Here is a 13,159-nt window from a genome sequence, read left to right on the forward strand (position 1 = left end):
GGCTACCTATCTGGTGGTTTTGTTTACAACCTTTTGATCGATGACGCTCGTCGGTTTCCGAAAAAGAGATACCGGGGCCTTCACGGGTCTCGAAGTCATGCCTCCCCCTCCCCCTCCCCCTGAATACCGTTAATCCTAGAGAAGTTACTCAGTGGGAAAGCAGAGGCGCTTTGCATAAGCTCAGAGAACCTCTGGTCAAGCTTATAACATTTCAACTCGCTCGCCCTGCAGACAACCGGGTCTCCCACATGTTTAAAGCCTTGGGCACTTATTTTAAAGCAGCCTGGGGTTGCATTTGCTGGATTCACACGTTTAGCTGAACGTTTATGATCCCAGCGGAGAGAGATTCCCAGCTTTTCTTGCCCCATCCAAGCAAATGCACCGAGAGATCCAGTGGAGGCTGGTGGCTCCGATTTCGCTGGGGCTGTGATTCCATTCTGGGTTTCAGTCAGAACCAGTCAGAACCTTAAAAGAGCTGCACAAGGTCCCGAACCCATTTGAGCGGCAGGTTTCCACACCAGCTGTGGCTGGTTCTAACTAAAACGCAGAATGGAATCACAGCTCCAGTGAAATCGGAGCCACCAGCCTCCACTGGATCTTGGCATCTAATCAACACCTCTTCACGGCCTTTCTTCGCACCCTCTGCAGGAGATCCTCAGACAACCCCGCTTCCTCCCCCCGCCCCGATCTCCCAAATAACCCGTGGGAAAACCTACCACACGCCAAAGTGTCAATTGCCTCCTGCAAGGCGCCTGGTCTTTGATGCGCCCCCTAAGTGACACCTTCTAGCATCTCCCCAGAGGCGTCAACAAACGCATCTCTGGCCAAGGCAGAAAGCTCACACGAGCCTTCACGCCCCCGTGCGCCTGCCAGAGCCCCCTGGGGTGGGGTGGGGTGGGGGTGGCGGAGCATCCTGGTTGAGAACAACCAAAGCGGGTCGTGGATTGAACTCTGAGCATCAATCAACCCCATAGTGAAGGCTGGTGGGTCCTATTTCAGTGGGGCTGTGAATCCGCTCTGGCTTTTAATCAGAAATCGAACTGGGCTATCCAAGGTGCTGAACCCGTTTTAGGGGATAAGGTTCAGCACTTTGGGTCCCTCCTTTAGAGTTCTGACTGCAAGACCACGGCCACACCTAGACCTAAGGTTTATCTTGGGATCATCCAGGGTTTGCCCCTGCCTGAGCACTGGATCCCCTATGTGTCACCTAGATAATAGAATCATAGAATAGCAGAGTTGGAAGGGGCCTACAAGGCCATCAAGTCCAACCCCCTGCTCGATGCAGGAATCCACCCTAAAGCATCCCTGACAGAGGGCTGTCCAGCTGCCTCTTGAAGGCCTCTAGTGTGGGAGAGCCCACAATCTCCCTAGGGAACTGATTCCATTGTCGTACTGCTCTAACAGTCAGGAAGTTTTTCCTGATGTCCAGCTGGAATCTGGCTTCCTTTAACTTGAGCCTGTTATTCCGTGTCCTGCACTCTGGGAGGATCGAGAAGAGATCCTGGTTTGACCTGGTTTGACCCCAGGGATAAACCTTAGGTCTAGCTATGGCCCCAGGGGGAAAGGTTGCTCCGCACATGTTCAGAGGCATGCTGATCTTCATTCTTGCTTCTTCTCTAGCGATGGGCACCAATTTGGATGGCTTTAAAAGGGGGGGGGGAGAGATAAATTCCTGGAGGAGAAGAGACTTTTCTCTTCTCCCAGGCATTTTAACAGCATTTAACAACGTTAAGTTTGTTTTTAATGAACCCCAGAATTGTTGTTTTTTAAATGGATTCTGTTGTTTTTATACTGTTTTTATGTTTTTGATGGTTTTAAAATTTTGTATACTTTTTAATGTTTAAAAATTTTAACTGTTGTAAACCGCCCAGAGAGCTTCGGCTGTGGGGCAGTAAATAAATGTAATAAATAAATAAATAAATAAATTATAAATAAATAAATATCAATGGCTATTGATAGCCCTGATGGCTATGTGTTACCTCCAGCATCCGAGGCAGTAAGCCTGTGTGCACCAGTTGCTGGGGAACATGGGTGGGAGGGTGCTGTTGCACCCATGTCCTGCTGGTGGGTTCCTGGAGGACAGCTGATTGGCCACTGTGTGAACAGAGTGCTGGGCTAGATGGTTTGATCCAAGGGTCCATCCAGCCTTCAGAATAGCTTCTGGGATGGAGAAAACTGGACAGTAGTGAGCTGTGGATTAAATCAACCACAGAGTATATAATTCAGAGGGTTTTATTTTAAATTTAACTGGAAACATGACATTTCCATTCCTTATAGATTCCTTATGGAGTACAACATCGTTGTTGTTTTTACTTTAGTGAAAGAATAGCTTCACACACCACTACCACCAAATACAAACATACAAAACCTCACGACATTATTTCATCAAAGGAACTATCCAGCTGTTCTTCAGGAAGCATTGGTGGTTCAGTGGTAGAATTCTCGCCTGCCACGCGGGAGGCCCGGGTTCGATTCCCGGCCAATGCAACATGTATTTTCCCCCCATTATAGAGGGATAAATTTTGCTTCATTTCTTCCCAGACGCTTTTAATGCGCACTAACACGACCGTTTTCCTCCCCCCCCCCCGTCTGTTTTTTTAAGCGGCCTAATTTATCGTTCGAGCCATGCTCCCTGTGTGTATGAGCAAAAGTAAGACGCGTTGGGGGGGGGGGATATTCCTCTTTTTAAACGTTGTGTTATGATCATCTATATTTCCTCTTCCTGCAAATCAGCAAAAAAGTAGGAATTAGTTTGGGCGAAGGAGCGCCAAAAGTCAAGTTGCATTGGCCGGGAATCGAACCCGGGCCTCCCGCGTGGCAGGCGAGAATTCTACCACTGAACCACCAATGCTTCTTGCACTACTACTCTGCTCCAGTGCTGTTTTAATCTATTCTGTCCATATGAATTGTTAGTCTCTAGGGTCCCACAAGTTTCTTCGTTGTTGTTGTTGTTGTTGTTGTTCTTATAATCCACTTCTCCGTTTTTACTTCAGTCCTGCAAAGAGGCATGGTGGGAAAACAATGGGAAAAGAAATAAAACAAAACAAAAATGTTGGAATTACATCGTTTAAAAGACAGGATTTAAAGATGTGTTTATGCCTGGCGCATAAACACAGACATTAAAATAAAATATAAAATAACTCGCCTTCTTCAACCAAAAGTTCCATCCTTAACATCAGCTTTCCCCAACCTGGTGCCTTCCAGATGTGTTGGAGTTCAACTCTTATTATCCCCATGATGTCTGAGGATGATGGGGGCTGGAGTGCAACACATTTGACCATGGTGGGTGGGGATGATGGAAGCTGTAGTGCAACGCATCTGATCGTTGTTGACTAAGGATCTGACCATGCTGGCTGGGGATGATTGCTGAGGATGATGGGAGCTGTAGTGCAATGCATCTGACCATGCTGACTGGGGATGGTGGGTTCTGCAGTGGGACACATCTGGAATGCACCAGGTTAGGGAAAGTCTGCTGAAGTGTGCACCCTTTCATCACATAAGGGCACTCCCGATTTCCATCTGCAGGTCTTCTCCAGATGCTGGGAGTTCTTGCCTCTGGGATTTCTCTCTCGCCAGCCCATAAAACACGGGCCCAAATGGGCTCTTTGGAACATTTTTTAGCGGAGAGGTGAGAATTGCCTCCCTGCCTCATCCTTCCCCCTCTCTCCCTCCCTGACCTGGGCCCTCTTTGTCTGCTGGCGCAACCATAAACCCATTACGAAGCCCCAGCTGGCATCTCTCCCCACCCTCTCCCCCCTCCCTCCCTCCCTCTGCTCTTTGATCATGCATAGATGGTAAACATAGAACCCGCCCCCCCCCCCCCGCTTGCAAAATCCTGACCAGCCGCCCATTGGCTGCAGCGCTGCCCTTCCCTCGAGGTAGGACACTGCTGCCATCCCACGTTGGAAACTGGGGAAGGGGTGGGTGGGTTGAAAATGAGAGCTGCGCTGGTGACTCTCCAGCGGTTTTTAGCAAACCCTCTCCCAATTCTTGCTTGCCTGGGAGGGGGATCACTATTTCTGCAGCATCAGTTTTCCCATCAGTTCACACACACACACACACACACACACACACACACACACACACACACACACACACTCGCACACACGTTGTTGCCTACCTCGCTGGGTTGCTGTGAAAAAAAAAGGGCCACCGATAGGAATCTGGGCTCCCAGCACAATGGAATTTTCGAGACGGGGGGGGATGTCACATACACACAAGCATGCGTGTGGGGGTGGGGGCTCTGGGCAAATTGCCCCCCCTTTGCCCCCCCTCCCCAGCAGGCCTGGCTGTGAAATGGGGTGGGATCGTAAGCACTAATTTGACATATAGAATATATTTTCCAGAACATTTGAGGTGGGGGGGGGTCCCTTGGAAAATAAACGTAACAGCTCCTCCCATCTCAGTTCTTCTGTGTCCCCTTCCCCGCACCTCTGTTCACATCTGGAGGACACCAGGTTAGGGAAGACTGCCTTCCACTATCAAAGCAGTAAGTGAACTCTCTGCTTGAGACCTGAGTCAAAACTTTGCACAAATTTGAAATCTGACATCATTCCAGAATTCAAACTCCTACTTTAAAAAATAAAATCATTGCTATGGGGATTTCCCCCCCCCCCACCTTAACTTAAAAATAAAAAAGTGAAATCATAACTCTCTTGCAAATGAATCAAAGGGCCAAAATGTCTGATAAATTTATTTATTTATTTATTTATTTATTTATTTATTTATTGCATTTTTATACTGCCCAATAGCCGAAGCTCTCTGGGCGGTTCAAAAAGCAAAGCCAACCGTGTTATTTATTTATATCAAATATCCATTTGATATAAAACCTTTATTAGGCCAAACCAAAGACCGCAAAAAACGGGCACACGTTTAACTTGCATGTTTAACTTGCACGTTTCTTGGGGATCTTTGAGTAGGCCTAAGACAGGTAGGACAGTAGATGGGTTTTAAAATGTCCCGTGGTAACTTTTGCAAAATTCACTAGACCCAGTCGAGCAAAGGGATCTGAGGCCAATATTGCTTTCTAACGCCCTTGTTTTTGACTCAAAATTCTCCAAATCCAAGATCATCTGCAATTACTGGAAATACAGTCAAAGAGAAAAGTGAATGCATGCCGCCCAACCTGATCTAAGAGAAAAAGGTTTGATTTCTCCCAACCCATGGGGATGTGGGGTGGGGGTGGGGGTGGGGGGTGCATTAGAAGAACTGGCCTGGCTTCTGCTGGCTTCGCTCTTCACACCTCTGGCAGGCGGCTGAGCGCCAGAGGGCGGCCCAAAGCGTGGGGGATGAGCCGGGAGGGGCATTAAAGGGGGCCGCAGGGGGTCCCGGGGGGCTGGTTCACTTGGCCATCCTCCGGGGGAAAGGACGGCGGCCAGGAGAGTTCCCAGGGGCTTCGGAGGCGATGGTGACCACCACGGAGAGCTCTGAGCCAGGAGGGGTGAGAAAGGTATCAGGGCCCCCCATGAGGGGAGCTGCCTTGGGCGAAGGGAAAGAGAGGGGCTGGGATGGAGACCAGGGTGCAAGAAGGAGGAGACACCGGGAAAGGGGGTGGGTGGTGGGGATGGAGGGGCTGATGCGGATCAGGGCCAGGAGGAGAGGGAGATTGGAAGGAGCAAGGGGAAGGCACTGGGAGGGGTGTCCCTTCCTTGCAAAGAGGTGAAAGAGGGAGAGGGGTGGGGGGGTTGAACCACAAAAACTGGGGCATAAACACTGGCACTTTCGGGAAAGAAACAAAAGTCGGGCATCAGCAAAGAGCCGGGCATTTTTGGAGGGGGGCATCTCTGCTGCAAACGCACCCCTGATCTTCATTCCGTTCTGGGGGGGGGAGGGAGGCTTGGCGCAGGAGGAGGGGGGGCACCGTGGTCAGAGGTGCCATTTCATTCCGATTTCCACGTGCTTTTGCATATGTCAGCCTTTCCCCAAACCTGGCGCCCTCCAGATCGTTTGGACAACAACTCTCATCAGCCACAGCTGTCGGCTGTGGCTGATGGGAGTGGTCTTCCAAGCCACCCGAGGCCGGGAAAATCTGAACTATATCGATTTTAGCACAAGGCAGGCTGACTACTTTGGGGTGTTTTTTGTCCTCTCTTTTAAGCCGGAGGAATCCATGCTTTTGGCTTGTTGCGCACTTAAGAGTCATTAAGTCTGTTAAATAGCTTATAATTAATACATTCGGGGGTGGAATCGGGGGTGAAGGCCGAGCTAGGCGTGGCTGCATCTCCCGATGTAATTTTCTTTCTATGGGGGGGAGGAGCCTTCCCTTAACCCGGGCGCCCTGCAGAGGCGCTGGAATGCAAGTCCCATCATCCCCAGCTGTATGATGGGACTTGCATTCCAGCGCCTCTGGAGGGCGCCCGGGTTGGGAAAGGTTTCTGTTCTAGAAGCAGCTTTGGGAAGGCCTGAAAGGGCCTGGAAAGGAATATTGCGAGTCCTAAAAGAGCGCAATTGTATGCATGGTGGACACAGAGAGAAAAGTCCTACAACTCCCAGCATGCGCTAGCTGGGCCATGCTGGGAGTTGTAGGACCTCCCCCACCCCGCGCCCCCGTCTCAACATGCATAGGCAGGATCCGTTTTGCAACCAGTAATCAGAAATGATTCCCGGCTGGATATTGACAAATTAGCAGGGAAGGGGTATATTGCTCCCCTTCGCCCAGGTTTTGGGAAGGGAGGGGGTCGATTTGGAAGGGGAGATGCTGAGCACGTTTGTGGGGTGTGTGTGTGTCGGGGAGTATGGCAGGGAGAAGCCGGGATCTGTTTTGCAACCAGCAAGGCTATAGATTTCCAGCAGAAATTATTCCCGGCTGGATATTGACAAATTAGCAGGGAAGGGGTGTTCTGTAGTGGGGGAGCATGCCTTGAGTGCCATCTTTTGGAAGGAAGGCAGGGTATAAAATAAATAAATAAATAATCTAATCGATTTTACAAAAGGTGCGTGTACTGGGGAGGGATTAACAGCCGTGGGACCAAGAAGGAGCATAGGAGCATTCCGGAGAGGGTGTGTGTGTGTGTGGGGGTGAGCTTTGCCCCACATATTTGCTCGTTCACTTTCTTGTTCCCATTTTTCTCGGAAGTCAGTCCTGCAGAACAGGCAGCCCTCCCCAACCTGGCAGTTTCCAGATGTGTTGGACTACAATTCCCATCTTCCACAGCCAGTGGGCCACCTCCCAACATCCGGGGTGTGCTAGACCACAACTCCCATCATCCCCCACCAGCACGGCCAATGGGATTGATGGGAGTTGTAGACCAAGCCACCGGGAAGGCTGTCCTACTGCGGTCGATGATGTTACCTTTCAAATAAACGTTGAAGGTCCTCATCTGCCCCTCCAGGGTGACAAAGATGGACCCGCCCCCTTTTCCCACCCACAGAGTGTTGGGTGTTTTCCCAGCTCTTGTGCAGTTTTTCCCACCATCTTAAAAGGTTGAAATCTCTCTCTAAAGGCTTAGGGACTGGCAGGAAGAGTTTGAAGCTAAAATGTGGTGGTATTTTATTGGTTTTTTTTTTTTTTTTTTTTTGTATTTTGGGCTCTGCCCTTTTTTGACTTTGACTCCACCCACCCACCCACTGGATTGCAGCCAGTTCCCCCATCCCCACCCGGAGTGCTTCTCTGAAAATGGGGGGGGGGGAAGGGTGCCAGTGCATGGGTGTATCAGAGTAGCTGCCCACCCCATCAAGGGGTCAACCCCCCCACTTGTTTGTCTGTCCAGATGCTGAAGCCCTTGGTGGAGAAGCGCCGTCGCGACCGCATCAACAGGAGCCTGGAGGAATTGAGGCTTCTCCTCCTGCAGAGGACACACTGCCAGGTCAGTGAGCAGGGCCCCCTGCAACTTTCGTGTGTCCCACCACAACTCCCCACCCCCCTGCAAATCCCATGTAGAGCTTCTCCACACGGTCATCAGCGCTGTTATATCAGATCCTGCCCGTCCAGTGGTCCAGACAACTGTACCATCTTTAGATTTCTTAGGAGGCGTTAGAATTCAGTGAGCCCCCTTCAAGTGCAGTGAAGTGGCTTGTGTGTCTATTTCTTTAACTGCCAGCAGGTGGCGCTATTGCTCTACACGACTCTGTTCTAAAATGGAAGGATTAAAGGGATGTCAAGCCCAGGTGGCCTTCTTAAAATGGCAGGCAAATGGGGACTGGATGAGGTATCTCTGCAGTGATTCCTGTCTTGTCCCCCCCTTATTCGTTCAGTCGCTTCCGAAGTCACGAAGAGTCGGAAGCGACTGAACGAATAAACAGCAACAAATCCCAGACAGTAAGTTAGTGCTTGGCAGTGACGTTTGGATCACACGGGGTTGGTTAATAGCAGTAGATACTGGGAAGGGTGTCAATGAGAAAATGGCGCCAGACATTTCGGCAAGAGATGAGGGCTTTAAGTAGGGTGACCATATGAAAAGGAGGGCAGGGCTCTTGTATCTTTAATAGTTGCATAGAAAAAGGAATTTCAGCAGGTGTCATTTGTATATACAGCACCATGTACATTGATGGTGCTATATAAATAAATAATAATAAATAATAATATGGAGAACCTGGTGAAATTCCCTCTTCATCGCTACAGTTAAAGCTGCAGGAGCCCTGTCCTCTTTTAAATCTGGTCACTCTAGTATAGCTCCTGCAGCTTGAACTGTTGTGATGAAGAGGAAATTTCATCAGGTTCCCCGTATATACAAATGACACCTGCAGAAATTCCCTTTTCTATGCAACTGTTAAAGATACAGGAGCCCTGTCCTCCTTTTCATATGGTCACCCTACTTTAAGGCCAGTTCCAAAGTTGGCTATGGCTAACACCCAAGGAATTACTTGGTCCAGCAAAAGAAGACCATGATAAATTATTGAGTTCAAGCAGTGTTCACAATACAGGTGCAAGCTTTTGAGTTGCACAGAACTCACCCTCAAGTTATGTGAGTCTTCCCCAACCTGGTGCCCTCCAGGTGTGTTAGACAGCAACTCCCATCATTCCCAGACAGCATGGCCCTGTAGTACTAAAGGGTGGCAGGCTGGAGAAGTCTGTGCTAGATGTTAAAACGAGAAGGGGAGACCCAGCACTTTCAGCAGTGTTTAATACTTTTTGATCACAAGAATCACCATCATGGCTCTTGTTAATCATCTCAGACGTGTGAGAGTTCATGCCATTGTTGTTGTTTTGATGGCGAGGGGATGGTTCATGCTATGAGTGTCTGCAAAAACACATCCTCGGGGTGATGTTCAGAAAGATACACTGCTAACAAACATGGAGGCTCTCTCTAGCTCACAGGCACACTGGTTTTGTATGCATTCCTGCCCCATTCACAGCAAAAATTTCCCCTTCAGCCACCTTCTCGGACCTCTTTCTTTTACAGATGCTGAAGAATCCGAAAGTGGAGAAGGCAGAGATACTGGAGGTTGCCGTAGGGTACCTGCGGGAGATGAACTCTGCTAAACCCCAGGGTACAATTGAACAGCGTGGTGGGGTGAGGGGGGTGCACACATGCATGCGTATATTAGGACCTGGGCTGGTAGTGCCATGGGCCAGGGGGGAATCCTGCCAAGAGGGTAAACAGCAAAGAAAAGAGAAGTGAAAACTCACAGTCCCAGCTCTATTCCTTGATCCCCAGTGGGGGCTGGGGGCTTCATTGTCTGTGTGTGTGGGGGATCCGCCACCCCACTGACATCAGAGTCACAAGCTACCACTGCTGATCTCCAACAGGTGGGGTCAATTTCATTTGGTGAAGAGAGCTGCAGTTGTTCATGGCGCCTTCCAAAAAATGTGTTCCTTCAATAATAATAATAATAATAATAATAATAATAATAATAATAATAATAATTTGTTACCCGCCTCTCCCTCTGGATCGAGGCAGGGTACAACACAAATAAAAACACAATAAAATACATACAACTAATTCAAACGTTTAAAGCCAGTGCATCATTAAAAGAGGCATCTTAAAATTGAACTGGGTAGGTCTGCCGAAAGAGATCAGTCTTTATGGCTTTCTTAAATTCTGGAAGACTGTTAAGTTGACAAATCGTTATACTGACGAAGTGTACAGCAGGCGTACAGAACCTCAGAGCTCCCCCCTCCAGCCCTTCCACCACCCCCCACCCCCCGCACACACCCCGATCATTTGGTGATTTTTCTAGTTTTGGTTCAGTTCTTTTCCCATCTCCACGTGGAACACCTGCTACAAAGGCTAGCCTTGCAGGGATCGTGTGTCCCCCATTTAGGCACGGGGTGGGAGATTCAGGCAGATAAAGGAAGTCCTTCTTCAGACAGTGCATAGTTAAATGGTAGAATTCACTACCACAAGATGTGGTGATGGCCATCAGTTTGGATGGCTTTCAAAAGAGGGTTGGATAAATTCCTGGAGAAGAAGGCGATCCATGGCTACAAGTCCTGATGCTTCTATGCTCCCTCCAGCATCAGAGGCACTATGCCTAGGTATATTGATTGATCGATTGATTGACTGCATTTCTATACTGCCCAATAGCCGAAGCTCTCTGGGCAGTTTACAAAATTAAGACAATTCAAAACAAAACAACAGTATAAAACCACAACATAAAATACAATATAAAAGCACAACCAAGGGAAAAACAGCAGCAATGCAAAAATACAAATTTAAAATACAAATTTAAAACAGCAAGGTTAAAATTAATTTATAGACTGTTAAAATGCTGGGAGAATAAAAAGGTCTTCACCTGGCATCTAAAAGAATTTAATGTAGGTGCCAAACGAGCCTCCTTAGGGAGCTCATTCCACAGCCAGGGTGCCACAGCACAGAAGGCCCTCCTCCTGGTAGCCACCTGCCTCACTTCCTTCGGCAGGGGTCACAGAGAAGGTATACCAGTTGCTGGGGAACACGGACAGGAGGGTTCTGTTCCGCGTATGTCCTGCGTGTGGGTTTCCCATGGGCTGCTGGTGGGTCAATGTGTGAACAGGATCCTGGACTAGATAGAACCATGGTCTGATCCAGCAGGGCTCTTCTTAAGTTCTTATGATGGGAACCTCAGGGCCAGGGACCCAAATCCACCCTCCTGGGGTTCCTTGATGACCCCACCATAATCCCCAACTGTTTGGTTGTTTCCCAGCTGTAGTCCCCATTCTAAAATCCTGAAAAGTCTCTTGCTAATGCTAAGACTTTGCTTCTGGCAGTAAGGAGCGTTAAGCTAAAATACGCTGGTATCAGAGACAGCTCTATCCTGGGGGCAAGTGGGGCAGTGACCCATCACCTGTCCCCCACCTACTTGTGGCAGAGGTCCCCCAACCCCCACAGCCAGGTACATCTGCAGCTGCCAAGCATCTCTATAGCTGGGATAGGCAACTTGTGACCCTTCAAATGCTGTTGAGCTGCAACATCCATCAACCCCAGCCAGCATAGCCAATGTTGAAGGATGATGGGAGTTGTAGTCCATCAACATCTGGAGGGCCACGGGTTCCCCAGCCCTAGCAGTGCAGGCTGGTGGCTCCGATATCAGCGGGGCGATGAATCCGCTCCGGGATTCCGTCAGCACCAGTCATCCACCACTGGGATAGCTCCTTTAGAGTTATGACGGGTTCTGGTTGAAACTGGAGCCAATCCACTGCCCCACTGACCTTGGAGCCACTGGGCTCTACTGTTCCCTCTTCTATAGGTTGGGCTGCAGTTGAGGTCTGCTTTCGTAGTGTCTGAATGACCAGCCTTCTCCCTGGTTCTCCCATTTTCACTCCATCAGGAGGAGCTGAGCTCTCCAAAGACGGAACCCTGCAGACCTGCTACATGATGGGGTTTCAGGAATGTCTCCTTGGCCTGGCGGCCTTCATCCAACAAGCCCACCCTTCGGTCCAGAGCCACCTGTTGGATACCTTGCACCTCTACCTGGCTTCCAAGCCGGAACCCCACAACCAAGACTGGGGCCTTGCTGCCTTCTCTCCGAGTCCTTCTTTGGAGGAGTCGCCTCCGAGGACTCCCGAGGCCTTTGGCTCACCCTTGAAGACGTTGAGCGAACCGTTACAGAATCCGGACCCCCCTTGCTCCAGCACAGGACAACTCGGGAGCCAACGGAGAGACACCCACGACAGCCCCACCACGGCCAAACGGATCGCCCCACCGGCGGCTTTCTGGCGGCCTTGGCCCTAGACCCGTGGGCAGAAACACGCCTGCCCCACCTCAACTTTGCCCAAACCCTTCTGTATATAATTAACAAAACCTTTATATCTGCTTTGGGATCACCAGCAGATGACTTCGCAATATATATTAAAAAAATATAGGAATGCGCCCCTTACCATCAAAATTGTGGCAGGCCCTGTTCAGAAGACACCTTAAACCATGGCTTTAACCATGGTGAGGTAAGCAAAAGGCCTTATCCACTGTGGTTAAAGCCATGGTTTAAGGTGTCTTCTGAACAGGGCCGCACTCTCCCGAGAAAGATAGCCAGTCTGTTAGGAACTAGTAGCTTGGGGTTTTGTTTTGTTTTTTTAAAAAATCAGGTTAACCCCAAAAGATCCAAAACAAAATGTGTGGTTTGTAAATGTGCATTTTGGACACCTGAGAAGGTTTTGCAGGTAAGTAAAAGGTAGTTGCTTGGAAGCAGTGTTGCCCAATCCATTTATCTATGAACTGAGGTATGTTTCTTTAAGATAAATTCTTAAAGAAACCCTGCAGCTTTGGAAAAAGGTGTTTGTAACCTCTAGGGTGATGGACAAAGGAGTATAGGCATGTTGAAGGGAAGATTAGAACAGAACCTGTTAAAAACTCTAAAGCGGAAGGGACTCTTTGCACACAACGTGAAAGAAATCTGACTTCCGTACATCTGCAGATCCATCGTGTATCCTGTAGAATTAGGGTTGCTTGCCTTTGGATGCATGATGAATGATTGTGTGACTAAATTTCAACATTTGCAAATATATATATTGACTGTGTGTGTGCGTGCGTGTGTGCGTGTTTGAAATAAAAACAAGTACATTCTTTTTTTACGTTTGCTTTTAAAAAATACATTTTCATTACCATTTTCTTTTGCCCAAACTTTCAGATATAACTATTAAATTTTACTAACAGCTTGTATTTGGGGGTGTTTATCCCCATTTTTCATTGACTGCTTTTTAAATAGTTCTTGTAGGCAATACCTTTCTTTGAAATCTGGGGTTGGACCCTTCCAGATTAAGTTAATACTTTACTCCCATTGGGACCTGTTAGACATTGCTTAA

The 13,159-nt window shown here is 48.8% G+C and overlaps 1 protein-coding gene and 2 non-coding genes across 3 annotated transcripts; 2 read left to right on the forward strand and 1 right to left on the reverse strand.

The window, feature by feature from the left end:
• The first annotated feature begins 40 nt into the window (after positions 1-40).
• Positions 41-12,092, forward strand: HES7 (hes family bHLH transcription factor 7). The gene is made up of 5 exons (XM_063137216.1): positions 41-94; positions 5,252-5,449; positions 7,710-7,805; positions 9,342-9,429; positions 11,692-12,092. The coding sequence occupies exons 1-5, from the start codon at positions 41-43 to the stop codon at positions 12,090-12,092; spliced, it is 837 nt and encodes a 278-aa protein (XP_062993286.1).
• On the forward strand, positions 2,417-2,487 carry TRNAG-GCC (transfer RNA glycine (anticodon GCC)). Its single transcript has one exon. It is a non-coding gene; the product is annotated as a tRNA-Gly (tRNA).
• TRNAG-GCC (transfer RNA glycine (anticodon GCC)) lies at positions 2,781-2,851 on the reverse strand. Its single transcript has one exon. It is a non-coding gene; the product is annotated as a tRNA-Gly (tRNA).
• Positions 12,093-13,159: the final 1,067 nt, after the last annotated feature.

This window comes from Elgaria multicarinata, chromosome 11, assembly GCF_023053635.1.
Source record: "Elgaria multicarinata webbii isolate HBS135686 ecotype San Diego chromosome 11, rElgMul1.1.pri, whole genome shotgun sequence".
NCBI classification, from domain to species: domain Eukaryota; kingdom Metazoa; phylum Chordata; class Lepidosauria; order Squamata; family Anguidae; genus Elgaria; species Elgaria multicarinata.